Genomic DNA, 27742 nt, shown 5'->3' on the forward strand with positions numbered 1-27742 from the left:
CTTGGAATGAAGAAAAAACTAAGTCAAAATTGTCCTGATGAGTAAAACAAAGGACCAAAGATGTGACCCTTTAGAGAAGAGAAGAACAGAACTGCCACAACTGACCTGAACATTCCGGGACTAATGATCCTCGGTCATGAAAGGGTTCATTTGATTTTTGTTCTTTTCTATAGGTATTATGACTCTGAAGTTGCCGTACCTGAAGAGGAGGGGAGGAGGAGGAATGGATCCGATGGTGAAGGACCGCTTGTGGCTGACTGTCCACTGGCCTCATGGGCATCCTACACAGATATTATCCAGCTGTTTTGGGTTAGTGATATTACCCCGTTCAGTCCGTGACATTATAGGGTATCACCATATCTTGATGTATTATGATGTTTTCATTGTCTCTGCAGGGGTGAGCTCCTTCTGTGGGAGTTGGGTAGGAGTGGAAAGCAAAAGTGGACCCTACTAGGCTCCTCGGAGGGACAGAACCATTCCCGGATTGTGTTTAACCTTTGTTCCCTGGTCACAGAAGAGGGGAAGGAGCTGCTTCTGTCTACATCTATGGATCGGGATGTAAGTGCTGTTTGTATGGTGATAAAGGGCTGGTATCGCATAACCTGGTGACATCTCGCTTGGTCTGGCTTATGGGAGCCATGCTGACCATCAAGGTGACACAGTCCTGTATATTGGTACTCACAGCTACATGGAAATAAGTTGGGAAGGAAATTAGAATGAATTTGACTTTTAACGGGTTGTACTAACTACATTTGGGGCAAGGGCATAACCGTCTGATCTATGAGGGTCTGACTGTAGGGACTCCCACCAATCACAAGAACAGAACCCAAGCAATCTGGATATATCCTAGAACTGAGCTCAGCAATAACTGAGACTAATTTCCAATTGAATGAAGCTGCAGGACACATGTTCACACTACCGCTCAATCAATGGGGGTTGTTATCTTCGACCACAACTGTAGGACTCCTACAAAATTGGATTTAGGCAGTAGTATGTATATGTGTGTATATATATACACTCACCGGCCACTTTATTAGGTACACCCGTCCAACTGCTCGTTAACACTTAATTTCTAATCAGCCAATCACATGGCGGCAACTCAGTGCGTTTAGGCATGTAGACATGGTCAAGACAATCTCCTGCAGTTCAAACCGAGCATCAGTATGGGGAAGAAAGGTGATTTGTGGCCTTTGAACGTGGCATGGTTGTTGGTGCCAGAAGGGCTGGTCTGAGTATTTCAGAAACTGCTGATCTACTGGGATTTTCACGCACAACCATCTCTAGGGTTTACAGAGAATGGTCCGAAAAAGAAAAAACATCCAGTGAGCGGAAAATGCCTTGTTGATGCCAGAGGTCAGAGGAGAATGGGCAGACTGGTTCGAGCTGATAGAAAGGCAACAGTGACTCAAATCGCCACCCGTTACAACCAAGGTAGGCAGAAGAGCATCTCTGAACGCACAGTACGTCGAACTTTGAGGCAGATGGGCTACAGCAGCAGAAGACCACACCGGGTGCCACTCATTTCAGCTAAGAACAGGAAACTGAGGCTACAATTTGCACAAGCTCATTGGACAGTAGAAGATTGGATGAGTCTCGATTTCTGCTGCGACATTCGGATGGTAGGGTCAGAATTTGGCGTCAACAACATGAAAGCATGGATCCATCCTGCCTTGTATCAACGGTTCAGGCTGGTGGTGGTGTCATGGTGTGGGGAATATTTTCTTGGCACTCTTTGGGCCCCTTGGTACCAATTGAGCATCGTTGCAACGCCACAGCCTACCTGAGTATTGTTGCTGACCATGTCCATCCCTTTATGACCACAATGTACCCTGTAACATCTGATGGCTACTTTCAGCAGGATAATGCGCCATGTCATAAAGCTGGAATCATCTCAGACTGGTTTCTTGAACATGACAATGAGGTCACTGGACTCAAATGGCCTCCACAGTCACCAGATCTCAATCCAATAGAACATCTTTGGGATGTGGTGGAACGGGAGATTCGCATCATGGATGTGCAGCCGACAAATCTGCGGCAACTGTGTGATGCCATCATGTCAATATGGACCAAAATCTCTGAGGAGCTTCCAGCACCTTGTTGAATCTATGCCATGAAGAATTGAGGCAGTTCTGAAGGCAAAAGGGGGTCCAACCCGTTACTAGCATGGTGTACCTAATAAAGTGGCCGGTGAGTGTATATATATATATATCTGGAATCCTTTTAAAAAGCTTTTTTTTTTTTTTTTTTTTCCATCTTTACCCATCAGACCTATTATTATGAGGGCTTGTTTTATGCAGTCATAGTTTCATTTTCCAGTGGCTTGGTTTTTTTTTTGTGTGTGGGGGGAAGTGGGGTAATATGGGTGGAATATTCCTTAATATGTCACACTGTTAGCTGGTCTAAACTATGCAAGCCCTCCTAAATTTTTGTCAAATAGACTTATTTAGTTATGCGCCTTTTTCCTAAAGCCACACTCCTTTTCACAAGAGCACGCCCCCCTTTGTTGGACTAGTCGGATAATGGTCAAAAAGCCAAAAGCCTTCATAAATGTGTCAAAGGGCCTTTTTAGACAGTTTTAGTTTTGGTGCTAATAATGAATGACCCCTCCCCATCGATTAAATTTTAAAGTTTAGTGCAGTTCAGCCTGCAGTCATTGTTGCTGTTGTCTCCTTGTAGGTGAAGTGTTGGGATCTGGGCTCCCTCTCCTGCTGCTGGTCATTGAGCTCACTAGGAGGTTTTGTGTACAGCCTGGCGTTTTCTCCAGTGGCATCCGGATGCCTGGCAGTCGGCGTGGGCGATGGCATGATCCGTGTCTGGAACTCCCTCTCTGTGGTAAATTCCTACGATGTGAAGACACTGTGGCAAGGGATCCGATCTAAAGTGACCGCAGTAAGTATACTATAATCCGGATCTCCTACATGGGAAGGGAGGGCACACGCTGGGTATTAGGACTGACATCCCCACATCTGCCAAGCAATGGAGATATCAGATCTTATCCTGTAACAAAACCTGGGGGCAACTGGGTAATTGCATTGTTGATGCTCTGAAATTTTACTTATTTTGCCTCTTCTTATCCTCTACTCTCCACAGCTCTCGTGGCATCCAACTAAAGAGGGCAGTTTGGCCTTTGGGACGGATGATGGAAAAGTTGGGATTTATGATGTCTTTTCCACCAAGTAAGACGCAGGACAAATGTCGTATGCTGATCCATACGTGGCAAATAGTGTATACTAGCCCATACATGATAAATGCTGTATACTGGTCCATATGTAACAAATACCGTATACTGGTTTAAACGTGACAAATACTTTGTACTAGCCTTTACATGACAAATAATGTATAGTGGTCCATACATGACAAATACTGTATATTAGCCCATACATGGAGTGTATTTATACTGCTCCATACATGACTAATACCATATACTGCTCCATACATGACAAATGCTGTATACTGCTCCATACATGGAGTGTATTTATTCTGGCACTTGTATCCTATAGACAAATAAGATGTTAAATGGTAAATTCAGCTTTTAATATTTTATTTTTAATTGTTTATTCACAGACCTCCTCAGATCTCCAGTACTTACCACAAAAAGACTGTATACTCCATGTCCTGGGGTCCACCGTTACCCCCATTCTCTTTTGGTGAGATACTTTTCAACCTTTTATAGACATCAAAGAAATCACTACAAAGCGATGTAATGACTATATTCTGTCTTCGTCAGGGGCTGAAGGGGACCGGCCGCCGTTCACCCTCTATAGTTGTGGTGGAGAGGGGATCATTTTCCAGCACAATCCCTGGAAGTTGACTATGGAGGCCCAAGATATCAACAAGCTTATCCGGGAGACAAATGACATTAAAGTAAGGATATATCTGTGCCTCCGGGACACTTCACAAAGACTTTTGTTTTATGAAAGGGGGAGTCCAAGCAGTGGGACCCCCAGCTGAGTACTGATGTGCACCCATGGCTGTTGCTCCATTGCCTTCTATGGGGGTCGCTGGACACTCCTCTTGATCCACCCCATAGCATAGTATAGATTGCCCTATATATAGCTCTCCTATAGGCTACATAGGGACATTGTGGTGGTAGAATTTCCAGGAAAATTAACACATTCTTACCCCATTACAGTTTCCGCATGGTTCTGGTACTTCCAATTTTTTGGGGCCTGGACCTGGCCCGGAAGTTCTTGGGTCACGGGACCTGCTTCATCCAATGAGTGGACTTCTAGGACCTGGGATGTCACTTCCTTTATCTAATGGACTTAACCTCCACTGGTCCAAGAAGCCCACTCAGTGCACAAAGCGATCTAATACCCCCACAGCGTGCAGTAGCCAGAGAGAGGTAAGTATTTGTTCTTTTTGTGTTCCTATCCCGACCCCCTGAGGTTTTCTATACTCCTGAAAAAATAGGAAGATTACGGTCTATTTTTCACTGAAATGAAAGGTCAGACAGGGTTATGTATATTGTGAGTATATAAGGGTTATGTATATTTCTCATGTGGATGATATGTGACGTGCCTATATATAAAATATTCTGGGATTTCGTGGATTAATATTAATTTTTAATTTTATTTTTTTTTGTTTAATCAGCACAAATTGCCTTCACATACAGAGCTCAACTGGAAACCGGACTGTCGTCATTTAGCCATTGGTAATGAAGATGGGTAGGTCATCCCTTCTGTAATAGGGTCGTATACATGTAGAGGGCTGTTCCCGTCCCTAGGATCTGCCATCACCTTACGCTGACCTCTGGGATCCTCTTTGAGATGGGAATGCCCCTTCCATAACCAAGGAATCGCATGATTGAAGAGTTGTTATAACTTCTGTATAAACTTGTTCCTTTTGTGTTATTACAGGAGTATCGAAATCTTCCTGGCTCCACATCTTCAGCTTCTCTGCACTATACAGCAGCATCATAAGATCATCAATTGTCTCCGCTGGCACCACGATCACTGTGAGGATCCTGCCCTGAGCTTCCTTCTAGCATCCGGATCCAATAATGCTGTGGTTTATGTCCATAACCTGAAGGGGGCGCTAGGTAAAGATTCCACTTTCTTACGTTGTGATGTTGTCTTCTATTAATTTACCTCGATACTGGTGACTTGTCTTTTTAGGATATGTCATCAGTGTCAGATACTTCTTGGTGTTATCATCTTGTGTTGTTACAGAGAACTCTGCTGAAGTCCCGCTCACCATCACAGAGCCTTTCCGCACCTTGTCAGGGCACACTGCTAAGATCACAAGCCTGTCGTGGAGCCCTCATCACGACGCTAGGCTGGTATCTGCCGGCTATGATGGCACCGCTCAAGTAAGATCAATATAATGGAGGGTTAACTGGTGGTCTGGATACAGGGAGGTAGTTGAGCGTCATACACACGACTTACACACTGCCTTGACTTTGCAATTTGCAAATTTCCTTACTACTGTAAGTGTCATGGAAAGTATAGTAAGGTAGAAAGATACTGGTGCACCCTATCAGTCCCTGAAACCTAGTCTGTGATTCTGCATTAGTTTCTGGAGAAAATGTATTGACGTTCTTGCACCACAATGCTGGTGGTTTCGTGCCAAAAACTGTCTAAATGCCTTGCACCACATTTGTCAAGGCTTTTAGACCTTTTTTTGGCACTTGTCCAACTAAAAGGCGTGGCCTCGCGAAAAGGGGCTTGGCTTATGGGAAATCGTCCGTGCACCCAAAATTTTGACCAACTAAAACCAGGTCTAAAGTAGGAACCGACAGTCTTATGCTGAACCAGAATCATCACAGTGATAAATCTGGCGCAGTAAAAGACTAGTGTTCTTCAGCTAGAGACTGGCAGAACCTGATATTTCCCTCTGCACCTCAAGCTATATCAAGGACTCTTCCCTTCTACTTCTCGAACACTTCTCTGCAAAGCAGGAAAACTGTTATCCCTCAAATATAACTATACACTGCATGTAATTATTTCACTGCTGGTTTCTACTAATTATTATGTGCTTCTCCATGTGATGATAGCAGGGTACACCCTGCATAGATCCTTTACGTACAGACTATTCTGAGCTCAGTGGATTCACTTCTTATACTCTCATTGGATTTGCTACTAAGTTGAGAGAACACAAGGCATCATGGGAAGTGTGGGCAGGAGGTAATACACTCGGCTTTAGGGCAAAGACAGGAAGTGTTTAGTCTCCATCCACTTCTCTGCTGCGGAAGAAGATTTCTGACAAGTAGCTTCAGAACAGAAAAACTCAGGAAAGAAAGGGGCGTACAGCACAATATGGGCATCGTTCTGTTAGTTTTGAAAGGGGGAATAACATGATAATTTGCTAAAAATCGTTATGAACCTGGAGTCTCACATATTTGACTATTTTACCATTGACTCTTTGAGGTTCCCTCTGATCTCTGATTCGTTACCATTGATGTTTTCTTTCCATTGAATTGGTCTAAATTTCCTTCTTCCCAGGTTTGGGACGTACTACAAGAAGAGCCCCTTAGTAACTATCGGGGGCACAAGGGACGTTTGCTGTGTGTCCAGTGGTCTCCAGTGGAGGCTGACAAAGTATGGACGGGAGCGGATGACTTCTGCTTGCACAACTGGTCCGTATCAAAGCAGGAACATAGTCGCCCCCCAAAAGGTCCGTTCCCATACCCAAAGTTATTTAAGTCGTCAACCAAAATTGCTTAATTTTGGAACCCTTCCTATACGTCTTTCTCTTTTTAGGAAAGAAATCCATTGACATGGAAAAGAAACGGTCACTCCAAGTAAAAAACAAGGCAAAGAAGAAGAAGAAAACGGATAACGTTACTCAGGAGGTCGGGGGTGAAGTGGTGAGCAGGGATCAGGAGAGCCCTGTTACCCCGGCACTGAATGGGACGTCGGATCAAGAAGAGGATCAAACTTCTTCTGATGTAATTCCTGAGAAAACATCACTGCAGGAAGGTATGGATCATGTCCCATATAGCTCCCATAGTGGTGTCAGGACTGATTGACCCATTAGTTCCCAGTGTCCTATAAAAAAATCTCTGCCAAAGTCATATGCAGATGAGCAGAGAAGAGTCACATTTTGCATGAGATGAGTCAAGTTTAGAGGCTGCAGGTTTCTTCAGTTGCTACTATCTTTGTTCTGTAGCACCTAGAACCATGCTTTTGGTGTCTTTTAAATTTAAGAATTTCATCTTACAGAGGCATGTAGTTCTGTGATCTACAGAACTGGAAATATAGGCAGGTAAAGAAATAGTAGGGAACTGGATCTTTATATACATGTGATTTTTTTTTATTTTTTTTTCTTCAACTATTCTTTTTACTGCCAGTATTTCCACACCGGGAGATGATATTCTTATCTGTAATATGACACCAGCTGCATGTTTCTAGGTGCTGTAGAAAAGAAGATGGAGGCATCTGAAGTGACACTCCCTTGCAGCCTCTAAACTTGACTCATCTCAAGCAAAAAAAAATGCTCTTCTCTGCTAATTTTCACATGATTTTGTCATTTTGATGATTTTTGATTCTTTTATACATTTCATACCCTACCTGATGGGACAAGTAATTTAAAGGGAACCTTTCATCAGGAGCCCTTTTTCTGGCTTCCCCATGTTCCAATAGAGAATAATGTGCACATTGCCAAAGAGTTTTTATAGTAAAACTAGATTTTTACAAAAAAAAAAAAGATAAGTTAGATGGAACTTTACCTTTCTGTATGCAGAACTGTGTCCCTAGTCCCATGGGAGTGGCCAGCGAGGAGCGGGGCAGACATGTATGATGTCCTGAGGGGGGAAGCGATGGGGTGGGGGATGTGGAGGACATAAAATGTTTGTTTTTTTTTAATTTGAAATCCATACATGACAGAGCGGTTTCCCAAGGGTGGGAGGGAAACCGCTCCTCACTGGACACTCCCATAGGACACTGCTCATCATACAGAAAGGTAAACTTTCATCTAACTTATCTTCTTTTTTTTTTTTTTTTCAGAAAAACCTAGTTTTACTATAAAAACTTTTTGGCTATTTGCACACTATTCTCTATGTGGACGGGGAGACAAAAAAGGGCTCCTGATGACAGGTTTCCTTTAATGTATGTCTGGTTCTAGCGTCCCTTTAATGAAAAACCTGGAAACTTTGTGATCTAGATGTCTCGTTTTTCATGGAATGGAATGGAACTAATTATTCCATCCTTAGACTGAAACCCCATAGACCTGATATTTCTCTTAGGCTACATTCACACTGCCGCATGGGGGACGTATATACGGCTGCCGTATATACGGCCGATATACGTCCCCCACAGACGGCAATGGGCGCACGGCGCCCTACGGGAGCGGCACGGTGCGGCACCGTCCTGCTCCGTACCCCGGAAAAAGATAGTACATGTCCCATCTTTTCCCGGAATATGGTGCGGTGCGCCACACATCCCTATGGAGAGGGGCGGGGGTGAGCAGCGCTCACCACCTCCTCTCCCTGCGCGCTGCCGTGTGCCCACCGCGCTACGGTACGGCGGGCAACGGCAGTGTGAATGTAGCCTAAGTCTCACTACATCCATACACAGTCTGGTCATTAGACTATTGGCATGTTCTTACATTGTAACAAACCCTCAGCACAGGAGAGATTTGGGCTACTGATGGCTATCACAGAGGATCGCTAGAGACTGTAAGTAGCAAACTCCGAATAATCTAGTTTTGCTTTTGGCCTCTGTGTGCGGACATGATTATTTCTTTTCACTGAAACAGAAATCTTCCAAGAACCAATCAGAGCTCAGCTTCTATTTATTATACTGCTGTGGAAATATAAAAGCTTCTCCATGATTGGCTGCTATGGGAGGCCTACACTTCCCACGATTTGTAATCACTCTGAGCCACTAAGGACAAGTCTACAGAATCTGATTTTATCTCTTTTTAACTTTTCTTACTCCTCTTACGACTTGTGCCAGATAAATAATTTAGCGATTACCAAAATAAAGTTTGTGTAGTCTGTACAATATCAAATTGTAGCCAAGACCCTCGCGACTCATAAATGATGCAAATCTATGAATAATGTAGCGGCGCAGCAGAGGTTCTCCTCACCCCCCTGACCCGCAATTGTTACTCCAGGCACATCACCAGCGCGTGTGTGTGTGTGGGGGTTATATAAGGATCTCACTATAAGGAGACCTAAGTTATTATGTTGTAAGAAACTTTATTAAATCTCTATTTTTTTTTTTAATACTTTTATTTGCTTTGGGCCTGAAGATTGAAAGAAGCTCATTGTTATATGGCAGCGTTGCATCTCCAGCTATAAGACTACAACGCCTAACATGTCCTAATGGTGGTGGGGGGACAATAAGTGGAGCTTATTGCATCGATAATTAAATTAATATTTACCACCAGGATGAAGGACTGTATGCAAATAAGCCTTGAGGGGCTCCAGGCTCCATTAATGCCTATTAAACCTGGAGCCCCTCAGGCTCATTTGCATACAGTCCTTAATCCTGGTGGCAGATGCCCTTTTAAAGGGGTTTTCCATTTTTAATGACCTATGCATATGATAGGCCATTAAAGGGACTCTGTCACCATATTTTAACCCATTAAACTAGCAGCCCCCTCAGATATGAAATGCCCTTTCTAGAATTCCCTCTTTTGTGTGCAATCTCACCCATTTACATATGAAAAATCTTCTCCAATGTAATGGGAAAATGAAGTGAGAAGCGTCATATTTTACCTGAGATGAGTCAAGTTTAGAGGAAGCAGGGGTAGAGTCACTCCAGGCATCTCTATCTTCAGATCTATGGTACCTAGAAACGTGTTTGTTCCAGATTAAAGGTAAGAATCTCATCTTTTAGATCATATAAGGTTTGTGGTTCTGTGACCTGTAGATACAGAGAGTTTAAAGAGAAGAATCTCTTTTTTTTTTTTTTTTTTTAATCTGACACAAATATTTCTAGGTCCTATAGAACTGAAAATAGAGGCATTGTAAGTGACCCTTCCAATGCAGCCTCTAAACTGGACTCGTTTCAGGCAAAATATGACTCTTCTCTGTTCGTTTTCACATGACTTTAGAGGAGAGGTAAACACCGGGTGAGATCTCTCAAAAAAAAAAAAAATCTAGTAGTTTAATGGGGTAAAATCTGGTGACAAAGTCCCTTCAGTAGGTGAGCAATGTGGGCGCATAGTGTAACAGACATTCCTGCCCCAATGCACCAAATTTTGAATTGATTTTTAGATATTTATCACATTATGTGGGTTTTATTTTAAATAATATAAGACATATGGCTCCAGACATAAGGAATCATATACAGGTGGCCCCCTACTTAAGAACACCCGACTTACAGACGACCCCTAGTTACAAACGGACCTCTGGATGTTAGTAATTTACTGTACTTTAGCCTTAGGCTACAATAAACAGCTATAACAGTTATCACAGGTGTCTGTAATGAAGCTTTATTGGTAATCCTGGTTCTTATGACAACCGAACATTTTTAAAATCCAATTGTCACAGAGACCAAAAAATTTTTGTCTGGGGTTACAATTTTAAAATATACAGTTCCGACTTACATACAAATTCAACTTAAGAACAAACCTCCAGAACCTATCCTGTATATAACCCGGGGACTGCCTGGAATGAAATATTTCCATCCCCATGAGAGAAGTGGCAGATCTGGCACTAAAGGTTTGTTCAGACTGTGCAGTTAGGTTGTGATATATATTGCCATTTTCACTGCAATTGTTTTGTTTTCATAAAAAAAAAAAAAAGCTACAACCTAAACCATGATAGATTATTTTTTGATCCGGGAAGTGGTTTTAATTAAACTTGCTTGAATACATTATTAAATAGAATCTCCCAAGTTTTCTTTTCACTCTTTATATACCGAACAGGGCATACTAATCTAAGTGTTGGAGTTCATCCCCTGGTATCCACAGGAACCACAAGATAGAGGGTCCTGTTATCATGAATTAATGGTTTCCTTTCAGTATCTGTGGAATTGCAGAAAATTGCTGAGCACAGTGCTCAGATAGCTCCATGTGCCTGCCAGTTTGTTCCTTAGACATCGGATGGAGCAGCAGGATGTGACTTTGATTTTCTGCTCCCTTTTAATTAGTGAGAACATACCCTTGATTTTTTTAGGCAGCGGATATACCACCATTGATCAGATTGATATACCTAATCTCATGAATAAGAGATAACAGTAAAATAGTAATATCCCTTCAAATGTTCTGTGGGAAAGGGTCATTTTCAATTTTGCTTTGGCGCTCTGTGTGGTTTTACATAGTCCGGAGGCCACACGTTTTACTTGGTAGGCCTCATTTTTCCACAGGTAAACATTGTCCATAGCTGCCCCCTTAGCAACCAATCACAGGACAGCTTTTATTTCTTCAACTGCATCTGTAAAATGGAAGATGTGCTGTGATTGGCTGCTATGGGCAACTTGGAGAATTTGTTGAATAAGTCTTCCAAAGTCTCTTTCACCCAAAACAAACCCCCTTTAACGTTGAAAGTGAATGTCCAATTTTATGAAGGGAGCACCACACAAAATATAACAATCGGTGTTGTGATGTTAGTTCTTCTTCTGGGTGGGGGTAGAAATGATTATAGTGGGGGGTGTATTATTTCTGTAACCTGGTAATATGTATTAAAGTGCACACATTATCTGCTTGTATGACCGCAGCTGCTGCAGAACATCCGCCTGAGCCCAATGCTTCACCCCTCTCAACTACAGAGAAGCGCAGTCCAAGCCCAATATTTTGGAGACCTGCCCCGAGGAAAGAGCCACCTAAGGAGAGGGGAGGTTTGTGTTGATTTGGGAATAATCTACTTTGGCTGCCTGTAGTATTGATTTGTTACTTTAACTGCTGATATTTTCTAATAAAACTTTATTTTTGGGATTGTGTCCTGTGACTAATCCCTCATCATATATCCGGAGAAACAGAGCGATCCTGATCCATCGCAGTTTCACCACCTCCATTAGTAGGAGGTGATTATTGCATTCTCTAATGGCATGGGTGCCATTTTGCTACAGCCTATATCCTATTTTGTCAGTATATTGTCAAGTGGGTGGTCCTGGACAGGAGCCGAGAGTCTGGTTCCACCCTTCTGACAGCATATTACTTGGGAACAATGGTGGATAGAGAAAAAAAAACCTTAATTGGATCCAGTTCTATGGAGGCGCACCTATTAGAGAATGCAATAGTGTTAGCGGAGGTGATGAATGCCCCTTTTTGGGATTGTACCAACTTAGGAAACTTTCCCCTGTAACACAGAGATTGTGTGAGACCCCCACGATCATAAGAATGGGGGTCCAGTTCTTATAAACGGGTGGAGCAGCAAGTTGGGCATGGGTCCTACCGCCCCATTCAATAGTGTGAGGGTGTTGGGAATTGCTGTGTTTAGGAATCTCCGACTGCTCCGTAGAATTGGATGGCGCAGCAGGACAAGCATGCGCCCATGAGTAAGAATGAGACCCCCTTTCTGCAGATTGCTACAGGTTGCACTTTATAAGATGGTACAACCCCTTTAAAACCGACCATGATTGGTTGGGTAGAATTCCTTTGAGAAGGTCACGCAGCAGTCTTACTGTGTCCATTTTTTGTTTTCCCTCTAGACCCCCACAGCCGAAAAAAGAAGTCACGTTCTCTACTTCCACTTAGTACCAACAAAGATCATCGCTCCAAAGAGGAGCAACATCGAGACTGTGTGAACCTGGCAGCTGCCCTGTGCCCCGGTGGAGGTAAGCGGATACCACCCTATTGGATTGCTTTTGGCGCTTAACTGAACTCTTATTTTCCATTTTTAAGAGATCTTTTGGCTAGATCTGATAAATCACGATGGTGGTTAATTATAAGTAGAGATGAACGGACCTGATGTTCGGCCGCGCAACCCAGACGTATTGGCGGCTGAACATCTAGTCTTTCCAAGCCCAATAGTGAACCACGCCCCATTATTTTGACTGTTTCTTTGCAAATCACAGCATTGCCTTCTTGTACTTGGGGACCGTCTGCTAATATTCAACTACAGACTTATAAAGCTCTGTTTATCTTGTAGGAAATATTGTGTAAATTTTTTTTACACAGTGCCTTGTGTTACATTTATATCATGTGACCAGAGTGACATCATTAACCTCCTAACATTTAGTAAACTGTTTCACTTGTATGTATCTGATCACATGAAATCACAGCAGCCTCCATGGAGGATTGAGAGGAGATGCAAGGTCAGATAAAGTTGATTTATGGGGATGTGAGGTAAACAATTTATAGCTAAAGAAGGGTGTCAGTTAATCACTAGATTGCTATGCGAACCTGCCACTAGCTGTATTTGTGAAAATGTGGTGACCGGTTCCCTTTAAAGATTAACACTACATTTATAAGTTAATTTCCTAAATGCTTCCTAAAATGATTCTGAGTTCCAGTCTGCAGTGTTATTATCTCCCAACATCACCTTCTGGTTCTGTATCATCAGAGAGATTGATTGGGTGACCCACAACTATACTAGACGAAAAAACCGAATTTATCCTCATTGTTTTCTATTCACAGAACCAGCAGAGGGGAAAAGTTCTTCTAATGAACTATCATCCCATCTCGGCCTCTACGGTGACCGAGCAACTCTACACCGGCTCATGGAGGAAGAGGGTTGGTCATAAATTGTATTCTTTAACTATTTATTCACTCACATAGTTTGGTGCCACCTTCTGTTCACAGTGTATAGTGATATGCACGTCCACTTACTGAGATGATTACTGTGGACACACATGCTCAGTTGCTCTCCTCATATGAAGGTCTCTGCCCTGTTTGTCAGGAAAAGAGCAGAGCTTCAAAATGAGACTCCACCTACAAGGGGAACAAGAAAATATTATATTCTCAGCAAATCGCTGCCCATCCCACCAGAGAGATCCTGGCGCTCTGAAATGTACCTTCTGTAATTTGAGATCATGACATGGTTCTTTTAATTACATTGTATATAAATTATCATTGTATTATATTACATCTTAAGTGGGTTTATGTCTTGCACATTCCGCCCTTTCAGGAAAAGCTCACCTGGAGAGTGGACACCAAGAGCTCCAGCACCAGATCATGCTATGGAAGGGTGACCTGCAGGGGGCGATACAGCTGGCTGCAGAGAGGGGAGAACTCACAGACCAGCTACTTGCTATGGCACCAGTGGGTAGGTGTGGGGAGTATACATTTCCACTTATATTAGGCATATGACTCTTTATTTAATGAGCAGGCTCTCTACGGATCGCTTTCCACATTAAACCGGTAATTTCGAGCAATATGAACGAGGCATGGAGCTCTGAGATGGATGAGTGGGGTCGTTATGCAAAAGTGGCATGAAACTGAGCATTTATGTGAAGAATTATGACATTCAAGAACATAGTATGGCGCCACCTTGTGTTCTTATTGTATAGTAATGTACGCGTCCACCTACTGAGCTGACAGCTTTGGACACGCATGCTCAGCTACCTTTCCCATAGCTTAGTGATGCTGTGCTCACTCCAGATTAGCCAATAGAAAACACTCCCTGCCCTAATTGTCAGGAAAGGATCAGAGCTTCTGAAGTACAGCTAAGGATACTATAAGTCTTCATTTTAGGGCATCCCTGAGCTGTACGTATCACATAACTTCATCAATTTCTGATGGAAATCCAAGTAGATGGGTGTCTGTAACAAAGTGCCCATTGTGTGTATATATGGTCAGCACTATAACGTGGATGCATAGAGGTAGACAAGCTGTTGGGCCGTGTTCACACGCCGCCTCCACTTCATCACTATTGTCCTGATTTTTGTAGCTGGATACAAGGTCTGGGTGTGGGCAGTGGAAGCCTACGTGAAGCAGCTGTGCTTCCAGGAGCAGTATGTGAAGGCCGCCACTCATCTCCTCTCCATTCATAAAGTCTACGAGGCTGTGCAGCTCCTGAAAGGAAATCACTTATACAGGTAGGTGGGTCTGTGGAGTATTAAAGGGGATGGTTTAGGGTTAGAAAAAACATGGTCGCATCTTCTATCTAATGTCTATGGTTCGGGTCTGGTATTGCTCCGCTTTATTGATGTGAATGGAGATGGGCTGCAGTACCAGACAGAACCATAAGTAGGTGTGGCGCTGTTTCTGGAAGAAAGACTCCATGTTTTTCAAATCCTTTCTCCCATTTAAACTCTTGATGTTTGTTGTGCCAAGATGTAGAGTGTGAATTTGTCTTGTAGAGAAGCCATTACTGTGGCCAAATCTCGTCTGCAGCCGGATGACCCCGTAGTCAAAGATCTGTACACCAGCTGGGCCGCTGTACTGGAGCACGATGGTCACTATGCCCTGGCTGCTAAGTGGTAAGTAGGGAAAGGGCTCGGTGGATCCTGGGTAATGTTGTGCCATAGTGAGACAGTGAATTTAGCGCACACCCCTTTAAGCCACGACATCACAGACAGTAATTCTGATGCCCTCTTAGTTACTTAGGGGCTTCATCCCCCTATGATGCAGCGAAAGTCCTGGCCAAGAAGGGGGACCTGGCGTCTCTCAGCACTGCAGCAGAACTCGCGTTCATTTCGGGGGAGAAGACATTGGCATCCTCTTTCGCGCTGCGTTGTGCCCATGAACACATCACTATTAAGAGTTGGGTAGGGGCCCAGGTGTCTCTGAAGCCGCACCCAACACTGCTGGTAAGTCACTCATAGGATATTTACTATCATTGCCTGGATTTACAAGCGGGATGGGAACTCTTGTTCTCCCGTTCAGTTCCTCAGATACTAGGGAAATCTCCCATCAAGATAAACCAGGGACACTCACTCATAGATCCAGGCACCGTGACTGTGATAATCTTCTTATATTTGTTATTCATGGCCTCCTTCCATCTAAAATCAACTAATGAGTCTGCAGGGCTCTAGAGGCATTACCTGAGCCCATTGGTGCTGCAGCTTCACAGGCTGTTACAATGAGAAGAATACGTCTCGCCCAACCCCCTGCTTCCTCTGTCTGTGTAATCTAGCAGCAGCAGGAAGTGCAGGGGGAGGGAAGACCTGCTCTGCTCATTTTAACAGTCTGTGAAGCTTCTGCACCGAGGGTATAACCTTCCCAGAAGTCCTTCAAGCTCATTAGCATCATTCCAAAAGTTGATTTTGGAAGGAAGGAGGCCATGGATAACAAATATATGAAGATGCCACACAGTGCCTGTCACAGTGTCTGGATCTATGAGTAAGTGTCCCTGGTTTATCAGGATGGATTTTGATGGTAGATTTCTTTGACAGGGGATCGGGCAGAGTGCTCCTGATATGCTCTGACTGATCCCATACAGGAAGGAGTAGTCATACAGATCAATCCTCTCCATCCCCTCCTTCTATTCATCTCTATGATAAGTGCGGAGAGAAGACTGGAAGGGCTGAACGATCAGTGTTGTACTGTCCGCTACAGTTTGGGCAAAATGCTAACCTAGAGGTGAATAACCCTTTCACTGTCTTGGTATGAACCCCTTCACTGCCACTGGCCACCAGGGATGCTAGAATTAATGTGTCAACATCATCTGCAAAGGTTTTGAAGGAAATTATTGGCCATGTATGAAAATATCAGAATGTATATCTTCCTTTTGTTCCTGATTTTGGGATGGAGTGTTGGTTCTGCTCATGTGTATTTGGGTGATTTTGCAGGGACACAGGCTGGTCTTTTGTACCAGTGAACTGCTGCTCAGCCATCTTCAGGACCAGACCCCCGTGGATTGGAAGACGCAGTCCACCCCATGTAACCATGACTGGGCGGCACGTGGCAGCGCGGAGCCGTTCATCAGTAAACTGACGGGTCTGTGGCAGACTGAGTATGGACTGTGCTCAGCGGAGCAGTACACTGAGGTGTGCCAGCAGCTGTGTACATCCGACATGCCACCCACCACGCCCAACACCAGCCCCAAACAGGTAACAGGGCCCTACTCCATTCTCACCTTAGCCTAGAGTTGTCCCAGAATTCACCAGTCTGGAGCTCTGGACCCAAATCATCGTCACCATTGTCTCCCTTCTATCACACAGCTGCTTCTCCACATCGCCCAAGAGGTGGCGCTATCTGCCCTGAGCTACCTATCAAAGAGCTGGGATGAGATGGTGTCTGCCCTCCTCCGAGTCATCTCCCGCTGTCATCAGGCTGGACATTTTACATTGATGGAAGAAATTTCCCAGTTGCTACTTCCAAAAGGTATTGGATCAGACATTGGGGGTCATTTACTAAGGGCCCGAATCACGTTTTTCCGTCACGTTACCCAAATGTTTCCACCGATATTCCCTGAATTGCCCCGGGATTTTGACGCACGCGATCGGATTGTGGCGCTTAGGCGCCAGCATGCACGCGACGGAAATCAGGGGGCATGGCCGTAAGAAAACCCGACGGATTCGGAAAAACCGCCGTATTTAAATAAATAAATAAATAAAAAGTGTCGCTTGACACGCACTTACCTGCACCCAGGGTAGGACGGTGAACTTCAGTGAACTCCGACGGAATTCAGCGCAGCAGTGACACCTAGTGGACATCGGGTGCACTACCTTAGTGAATCGCCGGAAGACCCAAATCCTCCACTGAGAACGCACCGCTGGATCGCGACGGGACCGGGTAAGTAAATCTGCCCCATTGAGTATATCGGATCCAAGTCGCACTGTTCCTGGATCAGGAAACAGACTACCGTTTAATCCATTCGGTAGTCAGCCATGTGACAGAACTAATATACAGTTGTATAATATGAAATCTATATGTTCCCTGCACTCAGGTTGTGATGAACTAAGGAGGAACCTCGACCCGAACAATAGACAGAGCTTGGCGGCGTGTGACAGCGTGCAGGCGTTCCTCGCGTACATCCGGCTGTATGACATCTGGTGGAGTCAGTCTGAAGTTAAGATGGAGATCTCCCCTGGAGAAGACACGGGGGAGAAGGATACATCAGAAATCCTCTATGACTTTGGGGTGCTGCTGTCAGATCTGCACGCTGGCTTCCAGAACGCGCAGCGGGAGATTGCGGATGTTCAGCAGGCGCTGCGGGAGATGATCCAACAGCATCAAAGGAACCGCCAGATCCAGGATAATTCTCTAGAACTCGACCAAGACTCTGATTCCAACCCAGCATCCTCACCAGAGAAAGATCCGGACAGAAAGAGTCCGAGGTGAGTGGACTATGAGAAGGTCTTAAAGGGGCATTCCAAGACCTTACAATACGTAATCAATATAGGTACAGACACCTGGTACCTGTCACCCCTCAGTCTGTAATACCAAGGACAGCCACCACACAATGTACAGCGCTATGCCTGTATGACCGATGAGATGCAACCGCGATCATCCAGATGCTGTTCTCTCCATACGGCCGCCGTGTGATGTTATTCATCTCTCCTAAGAATAGATGATCCTGGAATTCCCCTTTAATTGTTATTTTGATATTTCCTCAGTTCTAACCCGAATCCAGTTTCCCTGACGGAGCTGATGAAGAAGTTGTCGACAGCGAACCATAAATTGGCTGAATTTCCTGAATACCTAAAGGTAAGAAGTGAAAAACATAAGCACCGGGAGTAGTTAAAGGGAACCCGATTCACCCCCCCCCCATTAAACTGGCAGCCCCCTTAAGTCGGGGATGGAATGTCGTTTCTAGAATTCCCTCTTTTATGTGAAATCTCACCTGTTTACCTAATGAAAAATATCCTCGTCGTCTGAGAACGAGCAGCGGGGAGTCACGTTTTTAGCGGAGGGGAGTCGCGTTTTTAGCTGCGAGGAGTCGCGTTTTTAGCGGAGGGGAGTCGCGTTTAAAAGCTTTAGTGGGAGCATTATTGCATATGCACCTATCTTCAGTTCTATAGTTCCATATAAACCTGCTGGTGATCAAGATAAGAATCTCTTCTTTCAAAACACATCGGTCTTGTGGTTCTGTGAGATACAGGCAGGTAAATACACAGTTGGCAATGGGAGCTGCAGATAAAGATCCAGTACCTGCATTTTTCTGTAGCTCCAAAAGCATTTGTAGAGCCCAAGCTACTCTACACTCCCTTTGTAGCCTCTAAACTTGACTCATCTCCGTGAAAATATGACTCTCTTCTGCTCATCTGCATGTGAATACATATAAAAAAGAAAAAATTGCCTCTACATAAAAAGGAATTCTAGAAAGGATTTATATAACCTACCTAAAGGGGCTGGAAGTTTAAAGGTAACAGGTCACCAGCGTTAAAGGGGATTTTAAACAGGCCTTCAACGTCTACATTTTTGAAGGTTAAAATTTTGGTAAATCTGCCCCCATTGTTTCCTCAGGTGCTGCCATTCCCGGACGTTCTGGAGAGCTGCCTGGTGATACTCTCCCTCCCCTCTTGTACGCTGACCCCGGATGTACATGGACAGGCGAGGAGTCTCCTGCAGAGGCACGCCTTGGGGTCACCGGAGCACCACAAAGCAGCCAGCAAGTTTCTGTCCTGTTAGAGACTGAGCTTGGGGCTTATTACTGCTTCCAGGTCTGCAATAACCACTGCACTAGTGCCGCCGGCATCCATCCGCTGCCTTTGCTTCTCCTCGGAGCTGTATACTATATAGTCATCCATCCGCACTATGTGTATAGACGCTCGGGTACGGACCAGCGCTGCGATGGTCTAACTGGGGCCTTAGAATGCATGGAATTTGCCGAACTATAGCTTTAAGAGGCGCTTTACAGGAGCCCCGCGCCATCGTGACGCAGTGCAACGCCAAGGATCCATCTACCTACTCCCATTTTTCTATATTCTCTCATATACAAAGCACTTAATCCCTCCCCCCCCCCCCCCCCAAAAAAAAAAGGAGCAAATCTGTGAATATTCTCAGTTCAAAATTTCCTAATTTTTCTTTCCACAAGCTCCGGTTTATCACCCTGGTAACAGACTACAAACGAGGCTTGTGTAGTCTGACCCCGGCCTAATACAACTTTCTTTTGTCCACTACTACTTAAAAACTATGATTTAAGTTTTTAAGACGTAGGGGAGGATGTGACTACACAGAATTTGTCATCCGTTATTATCGGGACACATTAGTCTGCATAGGAGCTGTGTACATGAAACAATTTTTTTTCACATTTTGAATCATTTTTGTTGCATTGGACTAATAAAAAATAGAAACAAAGTTGGACTTTTTTCTGTTAAAGGGGTTGTATGATATATATATTGTATGATATAGTTTGTGTTGTATATACTGTAACTTACATGGCCGTCATTTGGTTAAGAATTGTGTGTACAAGGCATTGGCTTATATCAGTGGTGACAAACCTATGGCACAGGTGGCACTCGGAGCCCTTTCTGTGGGCACCCAGGCCTTAACCCCAACATAAGAGTTTGCCAGACAGGACTCAAGACTTCCTCCTGCGGTCCAATACAGCCCAGGACGTGCCAAGCTCATCGCCATTTTAAAGCAACATCCTGGGCTGCCAGGGCTACAGGAGGAACAAGAAAGTGTGGACGGACATTATTGTTGGAGCGCCTACCCTGGGAACACTGGTTGTTCCTCTTCAGGGGACCCTGAATCCAAGTTCTCAATCATCTTTCTATTGTATTGGTGAACTTAGGACACCAATACGATTAAAACTTGTGATACAGCAGGGGTCAATAAGTTACTGCTTACATTATCATGTTGGCACTTTGCAACATATAAAGTGGCTTTTGGTTGTACTTTGGGCGCTCTGTCTCCAAAAGGTTCGCCATCACTGGCTTATATGGTAAATGAACCTGAGAGGGTTTCCAGGACACAGCACCACCCTTCTCAGTGGACCCTGTGTGGTATTGCACCTTTCAGCCTGGGGGAAGTGTCAAAAAGTAAACTTCAGTCCTGTATGATCACTTCTGGGATCAGGGTGATACTGCACTTTTTAAGGGGTTGTCCCAACTATTTCATCCACAGGATGAGGTTGACTAGCTGATTGGGAGTCACATCAGACGCTCACCAATGATGACCAGTATGGGGGGGGGGGCACATTATCATCAGAGGGAGGATTGGCAAGAAGAGCATGCTGCTCCATTCAATGTCTATGGGAACTGTCATAGATTAGGCAGCTCTCTCCTGCACTCCCATGTAATTGAATGGAGTGCTGCTCCACCCTCAGTGATCGTCGGACCCCCTGGTAATCGTGGGTAATCCAACTAATGTGACTCCCACTCATCCTGTGGTTAAGGGAATAACAAAGGAAATCTACCACCAGGTTGAAGGATTGTAAACCTCCACACATATACTGGTGTGTGCCCCTCTGCTCTTCTTTTAGCTCCCTATACAGTTGTTTTAACCAAAAAAATATAAGCTTTAAAAGTTATGCAAATGAGCTTGAGGGACTCCAGGCTCAATTAACAGCTATTGGAGCCCATCGGGCTCATTTGCAAAAAAAAAAAAAAAAATCACATAAGGAGCTACAAGAAGAGGGGGCACACACCAGTATGTCAGTGTGCTTGGTTTACAATCCTTCATCCTAGTGGTAGTTGTCCTTAGGCCTCAGCCTTAAAGGGATTGTCCTCCTTCAAACTTGCCTTGGCCACATTTCCCAGTGTAGATGAATCCGGACTTGATCTATGTTTCGGAGTTGCTGCCTCCCTGCAGCATATTCCTGATTATAATACAGAACCTAAGCGGGAGGCACAGCATCGAAGAGGAGTCCGAATCCTGGGTTCAGTCTTAAAAATATGGCTGACACAGTCTGAGAGCAGCTTAACCCTTCAGAGGTCAGTGGCAGCATATTGCACTCCTATTATTAGGTCCTCTATACCGGTATATAAGGACAGTGTGGCGGGTGAGATCCATTCACTGTGATCCTAATTGTATTATACACTGTCATGCCAAGGAAGACTTTCTTTTATCCAAATAAATATCAAAATGTTTAAAATATTGGGTTCTGTCTTATATGATGCAGTTGAGGCTGCGTTCATTACCCATAATACCATGTGGAAGCTGTGATGTCTAACAGAGGTCCTGTGCTAGGGCTCCTATCACCTGCGCTAGGGGTGTCGCCAATTGTGGGCTTGTATTTTTTTTTTTTTTTTTTAGAAACAAATTGTACTGTTTTGAAGGTGCCCGTTTCGGTTGTCTATAATTTTATTAACCAAATTTAAATCCGCTTTTCTGGTGGGGATCAAGAAAAAAAAACTTTCCAATTGTTCCAATTTTGCAGTTTACAATAAAAGTTTGGGTGATTCTTTTTTTTTTTCCTTTATACAGGCGGTCCTCTACTTAAGGACACCCGACTTACAGACAACCCATAGTTACAGACAGACCCCTCTGACCTCTGGTGAAGCTCTCTGGATGTTACTATAGTCCTAAGCTGCAATGATCAGCTGTAAGGTGTCTGTAATGAAGCTTTATAGATAATCCTTGGTCCTATTACACCAAAAATTTTGAAACTCCAATTGTCACTGGGGCAAAAGAAAAAAATTTGTGTAGAACTTCAATTATAAAATATACAGTTTCGACTTACATACAAATTCAACTTAAGAACAAACCTCCGGACCCTATCTTGTATGTAACCCGGGGACTGCCTGTATTTATCCATTTAACTGAATTACAACTCATCCCACAAAAAAACAAAAAACAAAGCCTCATCTTTCATATTGGTACCAATATATAAATAATTTTATATATATTTTTTTTTTTTGGCCGGGGAAGGAGGGTAAATGGTGAACAAAAAAAAAAACCAAAAAACAATGTGTTGTGATACCTTCACTTTTAGTATACCTAGCACCCGTGGTCAGTACAGTTATGTTTCCTGCAAGAAATAAGCCCTCATCTTCCATTTGGTAGCATTCTGGGGTAAGCGTGATTTAATTTTTTAGGAATGGTGGAAAAAAATAGGGGTAACAATGCCTTTGCCTTTACTTTTCTCAGGTGCCACAGCCTCTGAGAGGTTAAAGCAGAACTGTAAAGTTACTGACAAAAATAGCTGGAGAGAGCCTGCGGTAATTCCAATGATACCTGTATCATGCTTCTGGATTCTTCCGAGCCCAAAATATATCTGATATATAAAATTTAGATTCAGATTCTGATGTGGATGGGCACTTCCTGGTTGTGGCATCAGCTCACCCCACTGATGGCAGAAAAGGAGAGCATGTTTGTAATTGGCCGATCTGAAGCATGTGATGCTTGTGACATCACTATGGGTCCTTTGCATCAAACTAAGTATTTCAAATGATGCAGGACAGCTTGTTTGTAATTGGCTAGCCTAAAACGTGATCAATCACAGTCACTCTCTTAGCTGTACTATACTGTTTCCCATGGCAAATGGAGATTAGCCTGGGGACAAGGTAAAACCTCTGCCAGATGCTAAACAGCTGCCAATTATAATAAATTGGAGAATTGCTTATTTTTGCTTAGCGCAGAGTTAGGCAAACGTATTTATACTTTACACAAGTGCAAATTTTTTTAAAGCAGTAGAGCGGCTCCCGCTGACATGGCAGAGGTACAGATCCGCAGTGTGGTGGGGATGTCACCTTACATTACTAGTGGAAGATGATTAATATCACATCCGAAGGTCTGCATGATCGGCCACAATGTGGGGAGATTTCACAGCTTGTAAGCCTGAAAAACAGCTGTACAAGCTGGAAATTCGGTGCCATTGCCAGCGGAGAAGCCCGAAATTTCGACAACTTCCACCTCTACACTAGTTGGGCGAGAAGTTCCCAGTCTGTGCACTGCCTATAGCCTGCATCGGTTCAGGCTCAATTCTACACAAGTTTGGAGTAGATCTGGCGAGCCCCAGCCTATGATCTATGTCCCTCCCCCCTCCTACAGCTCCATACAACATGCAGGAACCAAAACCCAATATGGAAGCTGCTAGGGCAGTGGTGGCAAACCTATGGCACGGGTGCCAAAGGTGGCACTCAGAGTGCTCTCTGTGGGCACTCAAGCTCAGCACAGAGTTCACCAGACAGGACTCAAAGAATCTAACTGCAGTTCCACGCTATTTTCACCCTTTAATCGCCAAGGAAGTAGCTAATATGTCCTAATAGTGTGGCACCTCAGTCTTGGCAGCTTGGAAAACTGGAGGAAAAGGGGAAATAAGAGTGGAGAGGACCGGATTATCTTTGAAGGTCCTCCTGCTGTCCCCATGACTCTTCCTATACAGCAGGACACTGAAGAGAAGCTACAGTGATTTGCCCTCCTGCTTTCAATTGTATTGGTGTCCTCAGCAGGCAGTTATGATTGGAAGTTGTGTGAGAACAGCTTAACAATTCAATAAATTACTGCTTATATTGGCACTTTGTGAGAAATGAGTAGATTTTGGTTGTAGTCTGGGCACTCAGTCTCTAAAAGGTTCACCATCACTGTGGTAGGGGGTCTAGTAGCATTCAGCATAGATCATCAGTACTATCCAGGGAAACATTAACCCTATTGAAATATACAACTCCCCATTTGAAGCAACTTAATATATATTGTCAGTTTCCCTGCTTGTACATTTCTTCGCTATAATTCATGGTTTCGCCATGGAGGAAGAAGCATCCCTGCATTTTGTGACAAGGTAGGACCCCAGAGCCAGATAATTACTAGCTGGTCGGCCCCTTGCAGACAAGTGAATTGTGATGTCAAATCCGAATGGAAAGAGGAAATTTTTTTTTTTTTATTAGGGCTTCACTTGTCTGACTGCAAGAGGCTGCACACGGCGTTCTGTACTATCCCCATGCAATGCCACCTAGACCCGCAGTGGAGACACAGGACCATGTCTTGTGCCCAATACCTGGAAGTTTGGGAGGGGCACAATCAGGCTGTACAAACCTCTGTTCACCAGTGTTTTTAAGAAAGGACCTTAAAGTCTCGCACTCCTCCTGAACAAAGCAACTGCTCAGTAAATTGTAATCCCGAGACTTCCCCTCCCCCTCACATCAGTTCTGCAGTGACGTCCTGATATCAGGATCGCTGTGGTCAGAAAATAACATTATAGATTCCATTCTAAGTCTCTATTAACCTTGTACTTTTCACAGCTGATGCTTTCGTTACAGTGTATCAGTTTGGGCAGTACTGGGACAGTAGGTCCCTCTGTTGAGTAGTTACACATGTATAAAGCTGCCAGGACTGATAAAAGCCTGCGAGACCTGCCTCCCCCCCTCCCACATATAGTGTAAATGACAGTGGGCATAGCATTAGGGACTCCCACACCCTAAAATAAGTGCCAGTAGCCCTATACACAAATATAGTACCATCTAACGCTACCAACTGTAACCCTAGTCCCCGCTGTGAACTAAGTGGTAGTGCCCATCAATGAGCCATTGTTCCATTCACATCTAATGAGCTGCAATAGCTGAGGGCAGAGCTCCTTCAGTTATCTAGTGGTCACAAAAGTGAACTACAACCGTTATGGGGCTCGGATTGTCCTGTCCAAACCGCAAATCAAAGATCTCTGATGCCTTTAGTACAGGTTATTTGAATTGAGACATTTGTCTTAGACCTCATGCACACAAGTGCTATGGGGGACCATGATCTGGCTACAAGATCTGTGGCCACATCATGGCTCCATACAGGTTTACCGTGTCTCACCGCACTGTGACCGAGATGGCCCATAACTTGGCACACAGCCGGTAGGAGGAAAGCAGAATGGCCACCACCGTATTACAGCAAAAGATGAGACAAGTCCCATATTTTACTTGGTGATGGCTGCTCTGCTTTCTACAGAGAAGGGAGCACTCAGCCCCCTCCTCCCATGCTGTGTGCTCCCACTCCATACACCCTGGGCAAGCACGCAGTTGTCTGCACAAGGCCTTAAAATGGTTTGATAAAACAAATCCTCAGTATGGAATTGGTAGAGTAGAATAGGCGCAAAGCTGCAATGACTTGGTTCAGCCACTGCCCAGAAAGCGGCGCCATTTCCTTCCTCAGCTGGTCTCTCCACCTCCCCTCCAATCTTATACTGAAGACCAAATATCTGTAACCCTCTCCAGTCCACCCCCCTCTTATTGTCCTTGCATCTACCTGGACGGGAGATTCTGCTGTCGCCTCCAGCACAAGCAGCTACACATAAATGTCTCCACTAAAAAACAAAATGAAACATCTTTATTTTACAAATTTAAAAACATAAATAATATTTACACGCGTCTTAATCTCCAGCATACAACAATGGCGGGAGCGGACTGCAGGAGACTGTGTGTGTGCGCGTCTCTCTCCCCCACTGCGCTCTGATATTATTTATTACATACTCCATTATTTTTTCACAGGGCAGTGTTTGTTCTGGTGTCAGGGTGGGGGGGGGGGGACTCCGTGTACACACACACGTAAAAATAGACAGGATACATTCCACATTAAAACGCTCTGAACCCTTTTTTTCTCTCCATTTTTTTTTTCCCGGTACCACTACCACCACAGGGGCCATCTGATCACTTGCTAAGGAGTCTTAAAGTCATCAGTATTTGGGACCACTCTTACCTCTTATGCTGCAGAGGTAAGATTTTAGTTGTACCGCCCCTTTAAGGACATAAAATGGCTGGAGGAGGCTGGAAATGGGTCATTTATCAAAATAAAACCTCTGTTTTTTGGGGAACTGAAGCTGCACATGTCAATTACTTATTAACATTAACTCTCTCTAACTTTTACTTTGGTCAGCAAGTCGCGCGCACTTTTATCTTTTTTTTTTTTATTTGTGCAGATATAAAACACGGCAGCCGTTTTGCTGGATAACGGAAAACAAAATTCAGAGGATCAACAGACGCCGATATCATCGTGAACGCTGGCGAGGTCACCTGCACTATTTCTAGTCAGTAGCTTAACGACAGGTATTCTTAAAAAGAACTTCCAAAAAGTTTTTTTTGCCATTCTTTTGTATCGTTTCCTCAAACATTAGAACAAAACTGGAGAAAATGTGAAACATTTGATATTTTGCACCTGCAGCTCTTATGCACTGCTGTGTGTTTCCATGGTAACAGACTACAAAAACAATCCCTAAGGAGTCAGAACTTGTCCAGAGGTTGGAAAACATGGCTGTATTCTTCAAAAACAGCGCCTCTCCCAGACCATGGATAGAGCATGGTACTGCAACTAAGATCCATTCATCTCTATACAGATGAGCTGCAATTTGGGCACAATCCAGGTCACGGGTGGGGCCGTTTAAGGAAGAAAAAAAAAAAGCAGCCATGTTTTCAAACCTTCAAGCTCCATTGCAGGTGAATGAGCGTTAGTGAATGACAGAAAGAAGTAAGTGCGCATCCAGGACCAGACTACAAAGTGTTTATTTGTAGTCTGTTACCATGTAAACACATCAGCCAGTATAGGAGCTTAGTCTTTTTGCAATATTGCATCATTTTCCTTTGTTTTAGAAGTGCAACACTACGGTCGTACAAGTCAAAGTTTCGCTTGTCAATGTCGGATATATATATCTGCGTGTCGATGCCCAAAAATTCAGATGTTTGAGGTCACGCGCTTAAGGCAAAACATATAGAGATAAACCTCAGGAAAGTCGAGAAACCTAGCGAGAACAGATTTGCCTTCTATAGGCGACATCTGCCCACAGGATGCAATATTTCCCCATAGATATTAAAGGGGATGTCCCATTATGAAACCAAAAACACAAATCTGGTCTCCGCTGTAACATACACAATGCAACTTTACCCCATACCTGCCAACCGGCTAAACTGATGTTAGTTCACATCCAATGAGGGCCCAGGGGCTGCCTTCACGACAGGCGGAGATCCCTTTAAGGGCAGGTTCGGATGAATGAGGACAAAACACTGACCTCAAATTCTTCACAGTTCATACTGAAAGCAAAAAAAAAAAAAAAAAGGAAATACCTGCAAGTGCATGAAGAAGAGAAGCAAAAGGGTTAAACCACAGCCCCCAGAAAAAATGCTTGGAGAACTTGTTCGTCTCTGACGATTACTAACGTTTGCAAATA

The 27742-nt window shown here is 44.1% G+C and overlaps 1 protein-coding gene across 2 annotated transcripts in view; it reads left to right on the plus strand.

Annotated features, from left to right (window-relative positions):
- The window catches only part of GEMIN5 (gem nuclear organelle associated protein 5), a 28748-nt gene extending 9063 nt beyond the window's left edge, over nt 1–19685 (plus strand). For both annotated transcript variants that reach the window (XM_072145509.1, XM_072145510.1), the window contains exons 7-29: nt 174–309; nt 396–558; nt 2677–2889; nt 3091–3176; nt 3565–3647; nt 3728–3864; nt 4594–4667; nt 4860–5041; nt 5172–5311; nt 6444–6615; nt 6702–6920; nt 11610–11729; nt 12543–12668; nt 13471–13566; nt 13961–14098; nt 14723–14870; nt 15135–15254; nt 15374–15584; nt 16566–16826; nt 16938–17100; nt 17666–18056; nt 18336–18426; nt 19186–19685. In XM_072145509.1, coding sequence (XP_072001610.1) covers nt 174–309; nt 396–558; nt 2677–2889; nt 3091–3176; nt 3565–3647; nt 3728–3864; nt 4594–4667; nt 4860–5041; nt 5172–5311; nt 6444–6615; nt 6702–6920; nt 11610–11729; nt 12543–12668; nt 13471–13566; nt 13961–14098; nt 14723–14870; nt 15135–15254; nt 15374–15584; nt 16566–16826; nt 16938–17100; nt 17666–18056; nt 18336–18426; nt 19186–19350 — 3635 coding nt within the window. In that variant the 3' untranslated portion in view covers nt 19351–19685. The remainder of the gene's footprint in view (nt 1–173; nt 310–395; nt 559–2676; nt 2890–3090; nt 3177–3564; nt 3648–3727; nt 3865–4593; nt 4668–4859; nt 5042–5171; nt 5312–6443; nt 6616–6701; nt 6921–11609; nt 11730–12542; nt 12669–13470; nt 13567–13960; nt 14099–14722; nt 14871–15134; nt 15255–15373; nt 15585–16565; nt 16827–16937; nt 17101–17665; nt 18057–18335; nt 18427–19185) is intronic.
- The last annotated feature ends 8057 nt before the right edge of the window (nt 19686–27742 follow it).

Source organism: Engystomops pustulosus, chromosome 4 (genome assembly GCF_040894005.1).
Source record: "Engystomops pustulosus chromosome 4, aEngPut4.maternal, whole genome shotgun sequence".
NCBI lineage: Eukaryota > Metazoa > Chordata > Amphibia > Anura > Leptodactylidae > Engystomops > Engystomops pustulosus.